This window comes from Chrysemys picta, chromosome 10 (genome assembly GCF_011386835.1).
Source record: "Chrysemys picta bellii isolate R12L10 chromosome 10, ASM1138683v2, whole genome shotgun sequence".
Classification (NCBI taxonomy): Eukaryota; Metazoa; Chordata; order Testudines; family Emydidae; genus Chrysemys; species Chrysemys picta.
Window position 1 is genome coordinate 40,720,605 of NC_088800.1, and position 20,087 is coordinate 40,740,691.

At 54.6% G+C, this 20,087-nt stretch overlaps 1 protein-coding gene across 2 annotated transcripts; it reads left to right on the forward strand.

Annotated features, from left to right (window-relative positions):
* Positions 1-1,641: 1,641 nt before the first annotated feature.
* NMB (neuromedin B) lies at positions 1,642-18,968 on the forward strand. 2 transcript variants are annotated; one of them, XM_065558485.1, is made up of 4 exons: positions 1,642-1,988; positions 9,922-10,133; positions 13,564-13,694; positions 18,654-18,968. In XM_065558485.1, exons 1-3 carry the CDS (start codon positions 1,838-1,840, stop codon positions 13,654-13,656), a joined length of 456 nt encoding a protein of 151 aa, XP_065414557.1. In that variant the 5' UTR covers positions 1,642-1,837; the 3' UTR covers positions 13,657-13,694; positions 18,654-18,968. The 2 variants fall into 2 exon arrangements, with proteins under 2 accessions (XP_065414557.1, XP_005280993.1); XM_005280936.5 differs by lacking the exon at positions 13,564-13,694 and having other exon boundaries at positions 1,668-1,988.
* The last annotated feature ends 1,119 nt before the right edge of the window (positions 18,969-20,087 follow it).

A 20,087-nucleotide genomic window follows, 5' to 3' on the forward strand; every position in this document is an offset into this window, starting at 1 on the left:
CACTAGAGAGGATTTCTCTACAAGGGCTGCCAGAAACTGAAAGCTGCAAGTTCCCTTGGCAAGATGGCTAGAAGATTAAATCCAGTGCAGCACCTAAGGACTGTCCAGTCTGGTCCAGGGGCATAAAAGGTAATAAGGTCCCTCTGTGACCTCTCTGCACTGACCTCCTACCTGCTGGCCACAGTCCTATGTCCTCCTGCTGCACCAGAGAACGATAGTGCCCTCCCAGGCTTTGAGCCCATCTTGACCAGGAGGGCCCAGGGAGAGCCTGTGGATCATAGCAGTCAACCACTCTGATCCCAGAGATATCAGGATACTGCTGGCACCAGCAGCCCAGAGCCATCCACTGACTCAATAAGGGACATAGCTGAGCCCTGCCAAGTCTCCTGGCCTAAGGCAAATGGTACTGATGAAATGCCGTTTGCATATACCAAAGCTGAGGCCTTCTGCACAGGAACAGAATCTAGGGCCAAGTCTAAATGTAATCTGGGTAAAGTAAAGCAAGCCCCATCTCATGCCTTTGAAAGGTTCCTCAACATCTACTGCCAGTCCCACCACCAGCTCTGTGCAGTCTTCTAAAGCTGCCATCAGGTTTACTAGCGAGAGAATACTGCCTGTCCTGATCTCTGCTGCACCAATCCCACCCGCTTACCAGGGATGGTGATGGGGGAATGGTTCCAGAGTGTTGCCCAGACCCGGAGGGGGTGATGGTTAAGATTAGGGGACAGTACCTTGTGTAACAGGTCTGGGGGGCGGGCTCCTCAGCCTCTACATGTCTGAGATCAGAACATTTCATAGCAGGGGAGGGGCTGCTTCTTCCTCATCAAACTCATCCAACAGGGGTGACAATTCACTGGGAAAACTCAGCTGAGAGCCTGTCCTACTGAGTGCCAAGGCTCATGCTCTGAAGAACCTTATTCAAGTTCCTGGGGAAACGGGTGGGCCCTGATTCCCTGAAGAGAGAAGGAAGCAACCCGGCCATGCTGGCAGGGTGAGAGCCGGAAAGGGGGATGGGGGGGAGTTTGACATTTAAAGGACCCATAAACATTTTCCAGTTGTGCTTTCACACCTCCTCATGATCTATGGATTGCAGCCCAGATCTCTGAAGCGCCCCAGCCCACGGTGGGGCATTTTCCACAGACTGCAGGGGGCTTTAGGGCAGACCCTGGGGGGCTCTTTTTGGGGCGCCAGTTTGTGCTTGATAAAATGTGGCCTGCGATTTGTGCAGGAGCGAAGCCTGCCACTTGGAGGGCCTGGCCCTGTGCCGCTGCCACAGGCAGCAGGATCTGCACCCTGACTTCCCTGTGTGCTGTGTCTGGGGGTGCTCCATGAAAGGTGCCCTGACCCCATAGGTGCTGGAACTAGGGGTGCAGGGGGTGCAGCTGCACCCCCCTGGCTTGAAGTGGTTTCCATCAGCTAGAGGGTTTACAGTTTGGTTCTACAGCTCTGAATGTCCCCACCATATACATTGTTCGAGCACCATTGCCTGCTGAAGGGGCCCCCTGCCCGGGCTGGCCGGAACACGTGGCGGGATCCTCCGGGCCAGGTGCACACAGCTGGGCGGTGAGTCGCCCCCGCCAGCCCTGCTCCCGGCCTTAGACGTGGCCCGGGCAGGGGCGGGGTTGGGCGCCCCCCGCCGCCGCCGTGCGTGAGGCGAGGGCTGTGGCTGCTCCTGGCCAGTCTCCGCCCCGCGGTGGGAGGCTTTAAATGGAGCAGCCCGGGAAGCTACAGGCGGCCAGCCCGGAGCACGAGTCGCTGCCGCTCTCCCCAGGCACCTGCGCTTCCCCCGGCCCGAGGCGAAGCATCCGCAGCGTCCCCCGGAGCCCGGCGGGGAGCCATGGGCGCGCTGCCCGCCAGCCGGCTCCTGGGCTGCCTGCTGCTCTTCTCCTTCCTCTCGGCAGCCCCCGCGGGCCGGGCGGACTTCGCCGAGCCGCGGGGCAGAGCGGCCAGGATCAAAGTCAACCCCCGCGGCAGCCTCTGGGCCACAGGTACCGACCACTGCCCCGCCCGGGCGCCGCTCTCCGCCTGCCCCGGCGCCTCCCGGCGGAGCGCCCCTGGGAAGCCGCCCGCGGCTTGGGCGATCGAAGGGGCTTTCCCGGATCCCGGCGGGGTTGGGGGAAGCAGCACTAGGGTTCCCGGGACAGGCGGCCCCGCTCCCCTCCCGGCTGCAGGCCAGCCAACGGGCGAAGCCCCCCCTAGTCCGAGCCCCGGCGGAGAGGGGGAGCCGGGCCGCGGGAGAGCGCAGGGGCGGAGGGTGTCAGCGGACCCCCAGAGCCAGCGGGCTGGGGCGGGGAGAGCTTGTCGGCGGAGAACCCCCCGCTACTGTGGGCTGACGGGCAATGAGGAGAGAGCCTTGGGTGGGGGCAGGTGAGGAGCCCAGCCCCAGCGAGGGAACCCCAGCTGGGCAGGACAGGGGACTAGAGCTGCCCAGATGCTGGGCTGGGTGGGAAAAGCGGCTGAGAGCTGCAGCGAGGCGGCCGGTCTGTGGTACAGGGCTCAATTCCTGTCTCTGGAGAGCGCACCTGGGCAAAGCATCTTGTCATGGGGCAGGTGGGCTGAAGTGGGGCTTGCCCAACATACCAGACTCTCCAGAACGCAACTGGTGTGAGGGACTTGGCTGTGGGGGCTGGGAGCTGGAACCCCTCGGAGGCAGATTCTAGCAGCAGGTGAGCAAACCTTTTAACTACAGGGCTAAATTCACACCGAATCTATGCCTGCTCTCCGGCTGAGTGATGGGGTGCGCTTTGCTTTGGATGTGCTGGTGGGGTCCTATCTGAGGTTAATTCACTGCGGTGCCTTCCCAGCAAAGGAACACATACTTCTGGGCCAAGGGCGCTCTAGCCTGGAGAACTCAAAGGGCAAATGGGCCAAGGGCTACCCAGGCCCACGAGGTTCTGCCAAACTACTCACTGTGGCCCATTGGGGAACTCTGGTGCCAGGGAGGGCTGCCAGGAATTGATGCAGGCACATCTGCCTGCAGAAATGTCTGAGTTCCTCCGATGCCAAAAATTAACAGAGAGAGAAAAAAACTAAAGCAAGAGAACAGGAGGGTGGGCAAGGAAGTGGGGGAAGAAAGGAGCACGAGGCAGGGCTTAGCCAGGGGACATTGTGTCTACTGTAATAGATACACATTTTAAACACTCTCCGCTCCTCAGAACACATGCATGTTTTAAAAGCACAGGGTTAGCCCTCCCCTGAAATCAGCTACCCCATTACAATCCCCTCTCCCAAAAAGAGATCCAAAAATTAAGACACCAAGCCATCAGGAGTCTATTTTGTGTAGGTCAGAAGTTGCCTCTCCTTTGCATCCTTTTTTGTGTGATGCAGGGGTGGTGGTGAAGACTCCTGAGTTCTCTGGAGCTGGGCTGGAGAGCAAGAGGAGGGCACAAGTCAGGGGGAGAAGCAGGCAGATGCCATCTATCAGTCATCGTACAATCCCCACACCCTTCCATTGCCCAGGACGGGCTGCCCCAAAACACTGTGTTGGCAGCTCCAGAGCACTGGTGCACACTGCATTATTGCACAAGTAGTGCTGGAAATGCTTGCTGGTCACAGTCTCTGGAGAAATAACAGCTGTGCTATTAAGAATCTTAATTCAGATATATGAGCAGGTTGTGGCGCTCGACTGGTCTCTGAGGATTTGTCTACACTGCAAAAAGAGGTATGGACTTTGGGTCTTCGGGTGGCAGCTTGGGCTCTCAAGCCCACCTGATCCCCTGGGTCCGAGCTTGGGGGCTAGCATGAGCAGCTGCCAGAGCCACCATGTTCACACTGCTATTTTTAGCACACTAGCTGGAGCCCCGCTAGCAGGAGTCTGTCTGCTTGGGCTGGGAGACTCACTTCCAGTTGCAATGTAAATACTCTTAGATTTCTCACTTGTGCTGCTAACCCAAATTAAAGGCCAAGTTTGTGTCTTCCCTGCTGTTTTAACCCGAGTTACCAACGCACTTCTTTTGCAATATAGACACACCCTAAATGGGATAGACCACTTCCACAGAACTCCACCAACACACCTGCCCCCAGCTGAGTGACAACACATTCAACCAATGAAATGTAAGAAACATAGTCCCCAGGGCTGGCTTTAGGCCAATTCCCCTGAATCGGGCCCCGCCCTTAAGAGGGCCCCGCGGCCCGTGGCAGGACCGCCCAGAGTGGGGGGCAAGTGGCAGAGAATCCCTTCCCTGGCTAGAGGCACCTTTTTAATTTTTACTCACCCGGCAGCGCTCCAGGTCTTTGGCAGCGGGTCCTTCACTCGCTCCGGGTCTTTGGCGGCACATTGGCGGCGGGTCCTTCAGTACCGCCGAAGACCCGGAGCGAGTGAAGGACCTGCCGCCAAAGACCTGGAGCGCGGCCTGGTGAGTACAAGCCCCACGTGTTTTTTGTGTGTGTGTGTGTTTTTTTTTTTTTTTTTTTTTTTTAGTCATCCCTGTCGGGGCCCAGTTGAAACTGTTCGATTCGGGCCCCGCACTTCCTAAAGCCAGCCCTGATAGTCCCAGAGGATGAGGGTGGGAATATAGATAGATGATCAGCAGAACAACTGTCCTTGATTAACCAATGATTCTGGAGCCTGGACAATATTACCTAGCTACTGTTAGCCGATTGTCCCTTTTCTGGGTGCATGGCAAGGTGGATTGTTCCAAATCCCTGTAGCAGAGAGATGGCACCCACAGTCCCAGACACAGGCAGCAAATTCCTTGGGCAGATTCTGCCTTGTGGTGAGTAGTAGTGTGCTGTGGAGGCACCAGGGTCTACACTGAGCCAAACACTGGGAGATTAGACACGATTTCAGAACTTCAGACGCAATCAGATATTCGGGAGACAAGGTGTGGGAGGTAATATCTTTTATTGGACCATTTACATACAATTGGACTAATTGCATGTAATAAAATATTGGTATGAGAAGATGCAAAGCAGAGAGCCTGTCCATTATTTTAAGACAAAGTAGAGAAAAAGCAGGAATACCTTCCAGATTTGCACTATTCTGAGACAGAGGAAACCAAATCTATTTTTCAGCTACTCATCTGTGTGTTCAAAATCTAGTATGGCACCTTCAGTACCACTGTAAAACTTGTCTGAATAGAGCTCTCTAAAGGGAAGCGAGCAAGCAAAAAGGTGGGTGTGTGGGAGAAAGCTGCTGTGAAGCTTCCCGCAGACGAGAAGCCAAGAATGGGGGTGGAGGGCAGAGCTGAGGGGTCACAATCTGCTTGGCTAGGAGAGAGCCCAGGGAGCCCCTGGAGAATCAGCTCAATTAGGAGTGGGAGTTTCCCTCCAGTAACAGCCTCAGTGTGGCTTGCTGTGGAGCAAACCCCCAGATGATGTCCCTATCTCAGAATGGCAATGCCGGCTCCGTCCCAGGGTGATGCTCATCCTAGTTAAGGACACAGCTGCTGTAACCCTGGGCACTGTGTGCCACGGAGCCCGCTAGTTGGGGGTGGATTGGTAGCACAAGATAATCCACTAGCCAGGCAGCAATGAATCCAGAATGTGTCGTCGTCTCTGTGCTGCTGCTGCTGCTCTGCCAGAGGGCTCCTTCCCCAGCTGGCAGAGGGAGAGGGCCAGATCGCTCAATGCCCAGAGCAGAGGCTTCCAGAAAAGGGGCAAATTCCTTTACAAACCCAGACCCAAGTGTGGTCTGATCCTTCAGTCTGTCCCCTGGGGCTGCTTCCCCTCAGCCAGACTCTTGCCAAGGGAGGTGTGAAGGGCCTTTCTGCTGCCCCTTTTCCTCTTTGCCCGCCTGAAGCCTGGGAGGGGAGGGGGAGCCAGAAAGGCTCCATGCAGCCTGCAGGAGCCCTCCCCAAACGAGAACTGGAGTGCTTTGCCCTACAAGTGCCCCCTGCCCAGGTTTCCAAGCCCCTGAGAGGTCTCTCAGCACCTTTGTCTCCCTGTTATTGATCAGGCCCTGATGCCCCGGTAGTTCAGGGAAGCCCAGCAAACAACCATATGTCGTGTAATCAGAATCTGCTGCCGGAAGCCCCCATGGCATTCACCACTGACACAGCATGTGCTGGCTATTCAAGCTCCCATTTGTGGGGCCTTGTAATAACAAGTGCAGAATGAAGAGGCCTCGGTCTGAGCAGCAATGATCTCCCCGTACCCCTGCGCTGTTTGTGCCCTGAAGGATGAGGGGTTTATGAAATGCTTGTTATCCACTAGGGTGATGAATCTGCTAAGCAGGAACTACCCTTCCCATCAAGCTATGACCAACCCCTAGGGCAGACATGTGGATCTGGTCTGGGCAGAACCTGTGGGAAAGCAGCAGAGACAGGACAGGGAGCCAGTGCAGAGGAGCCCCAATGAGACACTCCACTGACTTAGCCTGGTTTGGAAACCTGCAAACTCCTACTCGCTTCTGTTCTGCCCAATTGAAGCTAGGGGGTTCTTTAGGGATTCTCGGTGAAGGACTGAGTTGAATGACCCGGGACGAGGAGAACTGGATACAACTCAATTTTATTATAGGATGGTAAGTATAACAATTATTAATGTCACTGGCCAAAACTGGGGGAGGAGGGGGGTAGGCTATATTAACAGCTTCCAGCAGAGGCTGGGCTGGAGAGGCACCGGGCCAAGAGGCCCTAGCCCTCTGGTGACTCGTAGATTCCAAGGGCAGAAGGGACCGTTATGATCATGTCGCCTGACCTCCTGCACAGCACAGGCCAGAGACCTGTCCCACAATAATCCTTAGAGCAGATCTCCGAAAAACACCCAGTCTTGAACCAAAAATGGCCAGTGATGGAGAATCCACCATGACCCTTGGCAAAGGGCCCAAATAGGAACATTTAGCTTCAATTGCAACAGTTTTAGCCACTGTATTGAGGCAATTTGCAACCTTTCCTTCTGTGCTGGCCCTAGTACAATAGCCTTTCACTTACCGTGCATCCTTGTGGTCATTGGGACCCACCGGGGCTAGTGCTAATACAGCTGAATGTTTTGAAGCATCTTCAGCGCTTGGCTCCAAGTTGTGGTATACCTGGCATGCTACTGGTACCTTAGGGGTGCGTTGTGCCACAGCACAGAGTGGCTGCAACAGTTACATTGGTGGGACCAGGAATGTTCTCAGAGATGTCTCCCCGGGATGTTACTTGTGTATATTGTGTTCCTGGTAGACTTAAGGTAAACATAGTGGGACACAGCCTGGTTAAGCTGCATCATCTTGCTAGCTGCTAATAAGCTCGCTAGCTTGTATCTCCAGTACTGGGCTACCTTGACTCATAATGTAATGAGCCCACAGGCTCCTTATTGGCACTGTTAACCTCCCGGGTACTGCCCAATCCTGAGAGGGCTCCATACACCTCCAGAACAGGCATGGGAAACGCTCTGGAGGGAGCTAGAGGCTGCATGCAGCAGCAGTCTTGGAGGTGGCTGTAGAGAGAAGGCTGGGCAGCTTAAAAGCTGGGTCTGAAGGGCTGAGAGCCAGGCTGGGAAGCAGCCTGTCACTGGCAGAGGGGCCAGTGGTAGCCATGGTGGTGGATCCCAGGGAAAGCTTGCAAGTGGGGGTCCATGTGGATGAGTCTGAATGGGACTACAGGTGCTGGCCGGGGAGTCTGTAGGCCAGTGCGTGGCTGCCTCTGGGAGAGGTCTGGAGGAGGTACCCGGGCACAAGATCTGACCTTCATTTCCCTGTGCTGAGCTGCCCCGGGGCTGGGCTGGGATTTGTTGTGGGTTGTGTTTATCATCTGTAGTTTGCCACTTACAAGCATTGTGCCAGGGTCGTTGCAGGGTTTATTTCTGACTGCCCAAGTTCAGCCCCTTTGCTACTTGTCGGGCTCTGAGGGTACATCTCCACCGCAAGTGCTACAGCAGCACAGCCACAGCACTGCAACTATGCCACTGGAGTGCTGACCGTTCCTACAGAAGCTGGGTGGAGGGAAGAATTCTTGTTGGCAATGTTGCAGAGGGTGTGACTTTTTCCATAGCCCTGAGTGGTGCAGCAAGGCCAGCCTAAGTTTTAGGTAGACCAGGTCTGTGAGTGTTTATGGGAACTCATTGAGGGCTAGATCCTGAAGGGTCTGCTGCTTGGAGAGCCTGACTCAAAGCATGTGCTACAGAACACCTGGGGGACTGGTGTCCCACTGCTCTCCTAGTCACACTGGGTCCAGTTACAGTTCAGGGTGAGCCTGACTGGGAAAACGAGCTATGATTTTGCAGGTGCACTGTCCATGCAACTTATAGCCCTTAAATGTCTAACTACTGACTGTGCATGCAAATCAGGTTGTTAGCACCGATCCCTATAAAACAGGGGTGGGCAAACTACAGCCCACGGGCCGCATCTGGCCTGCCAGCCATTTTAATCTGGCCCTCGAGTTCCTGCTGGGGAGTGGGATCTGGGGCTTACCCCACTCCAGTCAGGGAGCAGGGTTGGGGGCTGCTCTGTACGGCTCCTGGAAGCAATGGCATGTTCTCTCCTCCGGCTCCTACACATAAGGGCAACCAGGGGCTCCACTTTACATGCTGTCCCCACCCCAAGCGCTGCCCCTGCAGCTCCCGTTGGCCGGGAACCACAGTCAATGGGAGCTGCAGGGGTGGTGCGCAGCAGAACTGCCTGGCCACGCCACTGCGTAGGAGCTGGAGAGGGGACATGTTGCTGCTTCCGGGAGCTGCTTGAGGTAAGCGCTGCCTGGAGCCTGCACCCCTGAGCCAGCCCCAACCGTCTGCCCCAGCCCTGATCCCCCTCTGAACCCCTCAGTCCCAGCCTGGAGCACCCTCTTACACTCCAGAGCCTGCACCCCCAGCTGGAGTCCTAACCCCCCACCCGCCGTCCCAGCCCAGAGCCCCCTCCTGCACCCTGAACTCCTCATTTCTGGCACCCCCAGCCAGTGGCCTCACCTGCCTCTGCGCCCCTACCCCTGATTTTGTGAGCATTCATGGCCCGCCATACAATTTTTATACCCAGATGTGGCCCTTGGGCCAAAAGGTTTGCCCATCCCTGCTATAAAAGGTGCCCAGCATTATCTGCAGAGCTGAGTGTGAAACTGGTGTCAGCGCTGAAGACTTCTACAAATGCCTATGCTACATCCCAGCTGATTTACCGGCCCCCTAATGCTGCTGTCTTTTTGTTGGAGCCTGCATGAAGTGCCTGCTTGGCTGCCTTCCTCTGAATGGCTAAGCTAACTCATAGGTTGTTAGTTGGATGGTTATTAAAGGTGAGCTACCAAGATGTTTTTAGGGCTCTGGGAATTACCACCCTGACTCAGACAGGGGTCCCTCTAGCCTGGTCTCCAGTCTCTGATGGGACCAGCAGCAGCTGCTTCCATGGAAGGCACAAGAACCATGCAGCAGGTAGTGATGGATCTCTGGCCCCTAGGGAAAGCTCCCTTCAAACCCTTGATAGTTACTGGTCTTGAAAGCAAAACTTTTAATAATAATATATGGAGATATACCTATCTCATAGAACTGGAAGGGACCTCAAAAGGTCATCAAGTCCAGCCCCCTGCCTTCACTAGCAGGACCAAGTACTGATTTTTGCCCCAGATCCCTAAGTGGCCCCCTCAAGGATTGAAGTCACAACCCTGGGTTTAACAGGCCAATGCTCAAACCACTGAGCTATCCCTCCCCCCAGTTATTTCTGCTACTTACTGTGATAACTCTGGATAGTTGTCACCCAGAGTAGTGTTTCTAGGATTTCAAGAGGAACAAAAAATTTGGCCATTGTCACGTTCTCTTTTGCTAGTTTCCCCCTCTGTTCTGCCTCCTTTAGCTAGAGGTGGGTTTGTGCTACAGTATCTTGCTTCTGAAAAATTCCATTGCAATAGAGCAGTGGCTGCTGCGGCTAATTTCAAAGGCTGCTTGGCATTAGGGAGATGTCTGACTTTTGCATCTAGCCCCCCTGCCAGAGCTTGAAATCTCCCCCCCCCCCCCTCCCCGAAGCCCCCAAAACCATCTTACCCATTCCCTGTTCAATACATGTGCCCAATGTCATTTCAGGTCACTTCATGGGGAAGAAGAGCATTGCGGCCTCCCCGCTTCTGGAGTCTCCAGGAGATGCTGCAGCAAACTCCATCCCAATGGCCTTCAGCCCGACTCTCCGAGTGGTCTTGCAGGACATGAAAGAGCTGCTTACTAGAGAGCTCCTGAAAATCCTCTTGCAAGAGAGGCTAATAGATGAGAACCAAGGAAAATCTGAGCTTCAAAACCAGGTGACTACTGAGCAATGTGGTGGTGAGAGAGACCTCCAAGTGGGAGGCTGCAGGAGAGTACAGCAGGGAGCAGCATAGGGCCAAATCATCCCCTCCCCCAGGGCAGCCAGAGGAGGGGCCAAGAAGCCCCCCAAGGCCAGGCTGCAGTAGTTTCCCTCCTATCTGGGCTAAGGAGCCACATAGGAGGCTAACCCCAGAGATCCAGAGGGAAGGAAACCTGTTTCCCAAGGGAAGTTGACCCTGCCATCTCCATTGGAGCCAGGCTGTCCTGGGCAGAGACCCCCTGAAGCTTTGGAGGGGCTCAGTGGAGTAAACGCTGAAGCAGCATTCACTCTGGCTTGGCAATGCTAATACCAGAAGCTGGGCTCCTGCTCCAATACCTTGCGCCTCTGCCACCAAACCTCTGCAGGGCACTGACCCTGTGGCGCGCCAGTGGAATAGCTAGGATAAAGGCTGGAGCTGGACCTTCTCCCCCCTCCACAGCCCAAGGGCAGATGCCCAGGAGCTCTGTCCCCTCTGCTCATGGAGCAGTGGGGATGGTCTTAGCCATAGCTCTTACAAGGGAAAAGCCTGTAGTCACTTAGCCCTTACTAGCGCAGGGTTGATCCTTTCAGTATCCTCTAGAGTGATAGCACAGAGGCATCCCACACACGGGGCGTGGCAAGGGCCCTCCAACATCTCTGGTGCTGGGAATCCTGCATGCAGGCTGGGGAACTCCTACCCTAGAAATACCGAAAGTAGGTAAACTGGGGGGGGGGGGAGGGAGCAGGGGGATTTAGCGAGGAGTGACAAAATCAGGGAGGTAGGAAGGCACGATAATAGATGGCTCAGAATCACCTGCCTGCTTCATTGCATTGTGCTGCTCCAGTGACCTAAAACGCTGGTACACCCGGTTTAGCTGGCTGGTGAGAAACAACGGAGCACAGCAGGGAATGCAGCCTATGTTACGGAGGCACTGGTCACACTCGACAGCTTCTGGTGAAGCTGCGTTGCACACTTCAAGCTGGGATTCATGCACTTAGTCATATACAAAGGGGACAGCTTGTTGTCCGCCCCCCCAGCTAGTACTCGCTCTTTGGACACCATGAATGCCCTACAGTGACGCCGCATGAATGAAAACACCTGAATTTGGTTTTAAACACCAGTTTGATTTAATCTGGGTCCACAGCTGCTGATGCACCTCAATCATGGTGGCATGGCTACTGCCTGGCATTGCTCCAGGGCAGAGCTTCTGGGAAGTTTTCCCTGCATGCCAGCTGTCTGGGGGCTGTAATGCTGGCCTGGTTTTGGGGTGGCTTGTGGCCGTACACACACAGGCTGGGTGTTCCATTAGCAGTGACTAACATGCCAGGCGGGCGGAGCTGTAGGAGAGAGAGCTGGCCTCTCTGCGTGCTCCATACAGTTCCACACTGAGTGGCTTGTGTTTGTGGCAACTGTCTGGCCAGACCCAGCGGGGACAGAATTTGCTGTGAAGGGCTGGGGCAGAGGGATAGAAGGGGGAGTGAGGAGCTACTGAGATTCAGCCGGGTAGGGAGGGGAAGCTTGGTAGTTCCTTGATGGTTAGTGACCAGTGCTCCCCTCCCCACACACACATACACCCCTCCTCAGCAGCTGGCACACATGTTCCAGCCCCTCTCCTGGGCCAGGTGTCTCTGCTGGGACCTTCAGTGGCTGGAAGGTGGGATGGGGCTAAGCTGGCTGCTGGTAAGTCACATGAGTGGCTGTCTCTTCCAGGTAGCTGGGGGCATGCCCTGAGTCTCCCCCCCTCGCGTACCAGCCCCGGCCACTATGGCCAACCAAGTGAAGGAAGATGGGGAGAAGAGAGCTGGTTTTAGTTGCTCCCTAGGGGCGGGCCTGATCCCAAGCACTGCAGCCGCTGCTCTAGCTGCTCCTCCAGGTCCTACTCTTGCCTCCAGGAGATATTTTGGGACAGAAAACATTGGGGGTGGAAACACGTGTCAGCCCCCCTCAGTATTTCCAGTGTGGGGGCACTAGCCCCCTGGTTCTGCTGCCCCTGCCCAGCTCCCAGTCCTGAGCTGTCACCCCCAATGGGTGCTTTCTGAAATCTGCCCTTTTTTCTCTGGGTCCGTCACTGCACTACAGTGGGTGAAAATAACCCAAACAATTATTTAAAAGGGACAAAAATTCTGTTAGGCCAAAGTGATACTAGTCAGGCCAGCCAATGATTGACTGGACTCGGGAATGCAGTGCAGGCACACAGCCTGACCGATTAAAAACAATAAAAAGACTTACCCAGTTTTATTCTCTCAGAGTTAGGTTACAGTCTCATTGCAGGAAGCAAAGGGAATCCTATGGTCATTCTAAGGCAAATTATCTACACTGGAGCTCTGTGTATGTGGCACAACCAAATGCATTCAGAGACTAATCAACCCCATTTAGGTGGCATCTGCTCATTGCTCTTGATGAGGCGCTGGAAGACAAACAAAGTCCGGTCTCTTTACAGAAGAGTGGTGCAAACTGCCAGCTGCTAACTTACTGATTCATCCTGGTAGGTCTGCTGGGTTGCTGAGTCCATCTCTCCCTGAGAAATAGTCTTACCTGAACCAATTGCTAGCCCCCCTTCACAATGCGCCGGATCCTGCTAACAGTCAAACTGCCTGATTGGCCCTGCCCAAATACACGGTAGTGCAGAGAGACCCAAACCCTCGTGCATGCTGCACTGGCCATCGCAGGCCGGTACAGAGGGGCTTCACCATCTCCTACCCTTTAGGTGTCATATGCCCAAGGGGACAAAACTAGGGAGCAGTCCTTGCACTCCCAAGAGCACATGGACTGCAGCTGTAGCTGGCCCTTCGGTAGGGTGCACAAGGGTTGGGGGAAGGCTTCTTGTGCCTGCAAACTCCTTTCTCCCTCTCTTTCCCCCCCCCCCCACTCCCAAAGGCCTTGTCTTCACTGGGAGAAAAGGGATGTTTTTAGCATGCGTCAGGTAACGTGTTAAAACCGAAGTGTAAACGGGGCACGTTGTATTTTAATTCATGAGCTAGGTGGGGTCAACCATGGGGGGCTCAACATAGGGTTTACCACTACCAGCTAAGGCGTGTTAAAAGCACCCCTTTTCTCCTAGCATAGACATGGCCTGCCCTAAATCAACCACCTGCTCTTCCTCCCATGCTCATTTCCTTTTGTGTAACAGATGAATGCCCTTTCACAGCACCTATCCCATTCAGCCTCACTCCCCACCCATCTGGGGGTGTCTCCAATGGGCCCCTTGCTGTGGAGTACAGCAGAGTTCCCCCAGGGCTCCTGGAGAGGTGAGGCTGTTCTCTTGGGAAGGGGCAGGGGGTGGCTGGGGAAGACAGACATGGCTGTTGTAGAGTCCTGGGTACCACAGAAGCTGGGTACTGTTTGCAGCTGTGGATCAGCGCTAGGAGCTCTCTGAACCTGGGTGACCAGCAGGGTTTCTCCACAGCCCCTGCTCGCACTGACACACGTTCTGCTGGAGCTGTCGCGCACAGGAACCATCTCTAGCCTTGTCTGTACTAGAGAATTGAACCAGCGGTGAATGAGCTGATGGAGGGCTTTGGTGTCAGCACACACCAGGTATTGTGTGCACTGGGCACCTATCCCACGCTGCCCAGCACAGCTCTGGGGAGCAGTGCCTTCTGGGGGATTCAGAATGCCTTCTGGGATACTTTGGAATTTGCTTATGGGAATTGTGGGTGAAAAGGCCCAGCTCCCATAATCTCCTGGGGGATTGCCCTGTGTAGCTCCCATGTAGCCCTTTGGCACAGGTGCCTTTTCTGAACTTGGAGGCTGTCATGAATGCTTGAAGGAGAGGTTTCTGCTAGAGGCTTTCAAGGGCAGGCTGAGGTGTCTATGGTGAGAGGCTGGGGGATGTGCCAGCCGAGAGCCAGAGCCCAAAGCAAGCAGCTCCCAGATTTCATCCTGCAGTGGTTCTGTAGCACTGTTCAGGTGGATGGCTGCATGCTGCAAGGCCCAGAGCTTGAGCATGGACTGATGGGACCAAGTTCTGGAGATGGGGGGGCAGCGGCAGCGAAACTTCAGGACGAGGGAGGAGGCTTTCTTTGTGCTCTGTGATTCCCCCATCGATAGCAGCCCCCAGCCTCATGCTCCACGGGGCAAAGAGTGTGGGGGGGGGGTTGCAACCAGGCAGCAGAGGGTGTGGCTGTGGGTGTGGGGAAGATCTGACTCATGGCAGGAGAGGATCAGCAGGCAGGGCAGAGTCCTGTGGAGCTCTGATATTAAGATCTGGGGCAGTAACAGGTGGGGAGATGGGGGAGGGGGGGGATTTGATGAGGGGTGTGAGGTGATCAGTGCTGTGGGTAAGGAAGATGATCCCAGTGGCTGCACTTTGTCTGGACTGAAGAGACTGATCCAGATGCACACAGCAGGTGCATGTAGGAGACTGCCAGCAGGAGGGAGCTGGCTGAGCCATGCTGACTGCTCTGTGACTAACACAGCAATGATCTTATCTGCCTGCTGCAAGTCTGAGCATGTGCTCCAGCGAGGTGAACAAACTGTCAATGCTCAGTGGAGAGCCAGGGCCACTCACCCTGCTTACAAGGGGGAATGTTTGGCATGGAGTCGGGCTGTGCAGCTGATCAAGGGTGGGCTGTCACCACCTCACCCCCTTGGTTCAGATCAATGGGTTCCAATAGGGGCAGTTGGCACAGTGTGAACAGCTGGGGCGATTAGCCCATCACTTCCCAGTTCCTTTGGCTGTTGAGCTCCTGCTTCGCTCAGTATGTCAGGTCTGGCTGTGGATTTACAGGCTTTCTGGAGGGCGTTCTCTGCAGCCTATTTTGGCCTTCCCAGTTCTTTTGCCTTCGTTTGCACAGGGGCATATTCAATGCACAATTCCTCCCATGGGTCAGTGAGCTCTTTAACTCTTGGCCAGTCTCCATTTAGCTCCCTGGGGTGGAGGTGCCACCCCTGTATGCTCCCTCAGGGCGTGGCCCAGCGCTGCAGTAGATCTGCCTCAGTGCCCCTAATGGTTCTGGCTGGGGCTCAGCCTCTGGCCCAGGCCCTGCGAGCGTTCAACCCCTTCCGTGAGGGCAGAGTCCCCAAGTCAAAGTGCAAGAGAGACTGGCTCCACTGGGAGCAGCTTTCAGCCTCTTCCTTTCAGGTGAACCCCAACTGCCAGTGCTGCCTGACCCTCCACCCCATGGTGCCTGGTAACCAGTCACACGCACGCTGCTGCCAGCCTAGCCTGCCCCAAGCAGTCTTCAGTCAGCTCCTGGCCTCACCCAGGCCTCTTGCATGACCTGGGAACTGCCCATGCCCTCTCCTTCCCTGGGCTCCCTCCTCCGCTGAGCCAGCTCTCCCCTTCCCACTGCCCTCCCCAAGCCTGTCAGTGCTGGCAGGTGACATGGGGCGGGGCTGAGGGAGCCTGCAGCGGCTCCTTAACTGAGGGGCTCGCATACCTCTTGCACTTCCTAGCCTAATTTCTACCCTTTGCATCACCCTGCCTCTTGCTGGCAAATAGTTACTGCCTCATCCCAGCACTTCACTTGGATGGGACTAGGGTGACCAGATGTCCTGATAGAATTGGGACTGTCCCGCTATTCAGTTGTTTGTCCCTCGTCCTGCCGGATGTATGGTCGGGATGCCATTTGTCCCAATTTTTTGGCTCGGGGCACTCCCGTCTTCACTCCCGTCTTTTTTTTTTTTTTTTGCTTGGGCCCTGCCCTTCCGTGCCCCCCCCCCATGTCCCGATATTTTGTTCTTGTCATCTGGTGACCCTAGATGGGGCCAACTGTCCCTGCTGCCCCGTGTTCCAAGGTGATACTGAGGGATGCTACTTAACTTTTCTGAATTTGCTCAAATAATTGCCCCTTCCCAGCTGACTGCCCCTCCCCCCCAGTCTCAATAGCTCCCTTTACCCCCCCCCCCCCCACCCAACCTATTCCTCCTCTGACGGGGATGGGTGTTTCTGTCCCCTCTCTCCTGTTAGTATCTCTGGGAGCAGTCTGTAGGTGGTTGTAGGGAGCATCCCATTTCTCATTGCCTTTCCCCACACGCAGTGGGAACTGAGGGCTTGTCTGAACAGTGTGTTACTAGAGCAACAGAAGGTACAGGGAGCAAGGCCTGGCATATGACATACAGCTTGCCACACCATGACTGGCCATGGACACCCCACCACAGGCACTAAAAGTTCCTTCAACTGGAGTATGATTCATTGCCTGGTGATAGGTCTTTTGCACTTCACATAGCTACTGTCATGTGCAGGACGCAGTGGGGCACAGTGGGGTCCAAATAATGGTGTTTACTCACTGTGTGTAATGTGCCAGGTCTAGGTCTACACCTGCTGCTGCTCTAGCAGGGTGCTGGTGGCCTTTGAACCATGCACAACAGTAAGGACCACTGGAGGGATCACACACTATTTAAAGGGATACTCCCCAATTCCTATGCACTGCAGAGATGCTTTGGCTGACAGCACCGAGAGGAACCTCTCCAGGGCCATGCCCATGGCATCCTTGGTGGAAGTGCGAAAGCTCTAGAACTCTGCCACAGGAGATCAGGAGCAGCCTGAATCTTGTCGCCTTTAGGGATGAAACTGATGCTCCTCCCCTCATTATCGGCCTGATGATGTTTCTCCTGGAGACAGAGGATAAGCACGCTCGCTGTAGGGGTGTAAGTGACAGAGCGAAGGCAAATGTCAGTAATGAACATAAATCATGTCCGTATAACTAGAAATTCCGCACACAAAACTTTGGTGTAAGGATGGGTGAGTGGGGTGCCCCTGTGTGCACCCTCAAATGCAAAGACCCCTGGTAGCTGAACCCCAACACACAGCACAATTCCATGGCCAGTGACAGATTCAACAACCTCACAGGGACCTTTCTTCTACCTCCAACTGGTAAGGGAGCCGCTGCACACAGCACAATGAGTCTCCTTCATGCTATAATGCCAAAGTTGGTGCTTCCTTGCCTACATCACACAAATGGCACCCACTAGAGGGAATGCTTAGAACTGCCTATGCACAGTGGTAATGATGCATAGGCAAATGGTAGGGGCATACTACAAGAGAGTGAAAGGATTGGGACTGTTTACTTGAGAGGGGACAAGGAAGGGGGGCTAACAGCAAATATACCAATGACTGGTAGAGAGATCACACACTGCTATTCGCCCTGCCTCATTATAGAAGAACAAGGACTCATTCAGTGAACTTGAAAGGCAGCAAATTTAAAATTGATTAATCCTTTTTTCACACAGTCCACAATGAGCCTGTGGAACTCACTGCCACAAGATGCCATTGAGGCTAAGAGAGTAGCAGGATTCACAGAAGGCTTGAGCACTTCTATGAATAATGAAAATATCCTGAATTACAACAGTAAGGTTTGAACATTAAAAAACAAGGGCCTGGTTCTGTGCTGTTCTGTGATGACGTAAGTTAGAGCAGCTCCTAGGCTGCTCCAGTGTATGTCAGGGCTGGTGCAGATGTACCATGAACTGTAACCAGCTTGCTTTTGGCCTTTTCTTCTCTCCTATTCTGGGCAGATCTCAGTGCAGGAGAGAGTCTGGGCCCAACCATCTTGGCAGGGATCCACCTGCTTCAGGCCTTGAGGTACCTCCAACTCCAGGGGACTCAGGGGAAGCAGTCCCTGGGGAAGATCATCCCACATTTGCCTACCCCGTTGGCTAGCACCTTCCTGAAAAGGTGCTGGTCCATCAGGGTGCTGGGCTAGCAGGGCCCCATGTCCATTCTGAACCGGCAGTTCCTGTGTTCCCATAAAGCTTTGTTGAAATAATGGGCTTGTATCCAACGGGCACGTTAGGCTGTCCTTGCAGGTGAAGTATTCTGAGCAATCATGATGGAGATGCTGCAAAGCTCTGGGTAGCTCCTGGCTACTCATGACCAGCAGGGAGGCATTGCTGGCTCAGTGGTGGAGAGCCAGGGATGCAGGCAAGCAGCAAGCTTTGCAAAATGCTGTATGTACATCTGCACCATTGTAAAAACTCCCTGTGGGTTTGTTTTCACCTTGTCGCCAGTCCCCATGCGATGTGATTGGCCTCCCTGTCAGTTACTGGGCAATCTGTGCCTGGCCAATCCTAGCTCTAGGCTTTTCCTGTGCCAGCTGTCCCTGAAATCCAACCCACGCATCTGCCATCACATCACAGCAGGATATTCTATCAGTGTGAAAGTCACTCCTAACGTGGGAGCCCAGGTCACCGCGACACCTGGATGAGTTGGGGAGATGGAATCCATCCCCCAGTCTGGATCTGCAGAGCAGCCCCTCCTGCATCCCTAGCCTATGGGCTGAAATGCTGGCCACAGTGACTCTGCCCCATTTGTGAGTTGGGGCCAATGGGTCTGTGAAAACTCTTCTTCTCTGGCACATCCCAACCAGCCCCTCACTGCTCTTCTGCTGCCTGGGATATGCTGGCACAGGAACCCTCCACAGGGCGCAGTGGCACCTGTACAGCTGCCCCGTAGAGGGCTTAAGGGACTGCCGGGGACTCATGCTGCCCATAGCCCTGGGTGAATTATACCTGGCAGCCGTAGCGCAGGGACTCATACTATTGCTCTCTTTTCAGGAGATGGGATTGGTAATGAAGGTGCTGGAGAAATACCTTTCAAACTGAAGAAGGGACGAAGGGACCGTGTACATAGACGACTGAATCAAGCATCAGAAAGGCCTGGCTGGTTTGTAGTAAACACCAGGGAATGTTTGAATTATGGTTCTGTGGAGCTACATCACTCTTATGATTTAGTATTACTGTAATATTGTGAATATTGACCATCTGTATGAAGAAAGCCCCAAAGCCCTGACTGTATATTTCCCTTGCATTTTCTGCATTACTGCTGAGGTCAAAGAGCCCTTGTGAATAAAACTAACTCTTTGCACAGCACGTGCGAGCACTTCCTTTGCAGTCAGCACAGGCCAGCGTTTAGGGAGGGGGGTGATCTGTTTCTTGGAAGCCTGAGTCTCCTGTGCACAGTGCGACTGATGGGCAGGGCAGGATGCAACGGGGGGGGGGGGTTGCAGTTGAATGTGAGGGCTGAGAGAGTCACTGAATGTTGCAGAGAGGTTGCAGCAGAGGGTGGGGGGAGTGAGGGGCTCAGTGAATGTGGCTGACGGGATGGAGCAGGCATGGGTGCGCTTGCAGCAGGCTGTGATGAAGGCCGTGCAGCACAGGAGTGATGAGCTGTGAGGAGCTATGGGGATGGGGTCCCCCAGGAGTTGTGTGTTTGGGGCTGAGGCATGTGTGGGGTGTAGTGCCTCAGATGTCTGAGGAGTGGGGTTTTGGGGGGTGGGTTGCTCAGAGGAGGGATCATGGGGGGATGCTGAGCCTGAGGAGTGATTTCTGGGAGGGTGGATGCCCAGGGCAGCTGTGCCAGGGAGGTGGGATACCTGGGGTGGCTGGAGGGGTGGGCTCTCCAGGAGGATTGCCTGCTGGTGGGTGGCAGAGGGGGCAGGATGCCCTGGGTTGGGGGTGCAGGAAGTCAGGTGTTTGGAATGCAGGGTGGCCAGGGCTGGGATGACAGGGCTGGAGCAGATTACTAGCTGCAGGGGCTGGAGTATCATTGCTCTTTTATTGTTATTTGATTTATTGCTGTAGCATTTCATGGGCCCCTGTCAGGCTCAGGGCCCTGTTGTGACGGGTGCTGTGCATGCGTGTTGTGAAGAGAGTCCCTGCCCTGAAAAGCCTGCAGTCTAAAAGAAGAACCACAGAAGAGGATTTTCATAGATTCCCAGGCCAGAAGGGACCATTGTGATTATCTAGTCCAGTGTTTCTCAACCTTTTTGATACCAGGGACTGGCTTCCTGCCTCCCTACTGTGTCAGCGAATTGTCAGGGACTGGCAAGGAGGCTGCAATGGACTGGCGCCGGTCTACAGACTGGTCATTGGGGAAACACTGGTTAGTCTCACCTTCTGCATAACACAGGCCAGAGAACTGCCCCAAAATAATTCCTAGAACAGATATTTTGGAAAAAAGTCCAATCTTGATTTTAAAAATTGCCAGGA

Excerpts from the sequence above, each read along its gene's own strand:
- NMB (XM_065558485.1), top strand. The coding sequence starts at position 1,838 with ATGGGCGCGCTGCCCGCCAGCCGGCTCCTGGGCTGCCTGCTGCTCTTC. Across the intron at positions 1,989-9,921 it reads CGGCAGCCTCTGGGCCACAG|GTCACTTCATGGGGAAGAAG; the intron begins GTACCGACCACT and ends ATGTCATTTCAG. Across the intron at positions 10,134-13,563 it reads AATCTGAGCTTCAAAACCAG|CCCCTGCTCGCACTGACACA; the intron begins GTGACTACTGAG and ends GTTTCTCCACAG.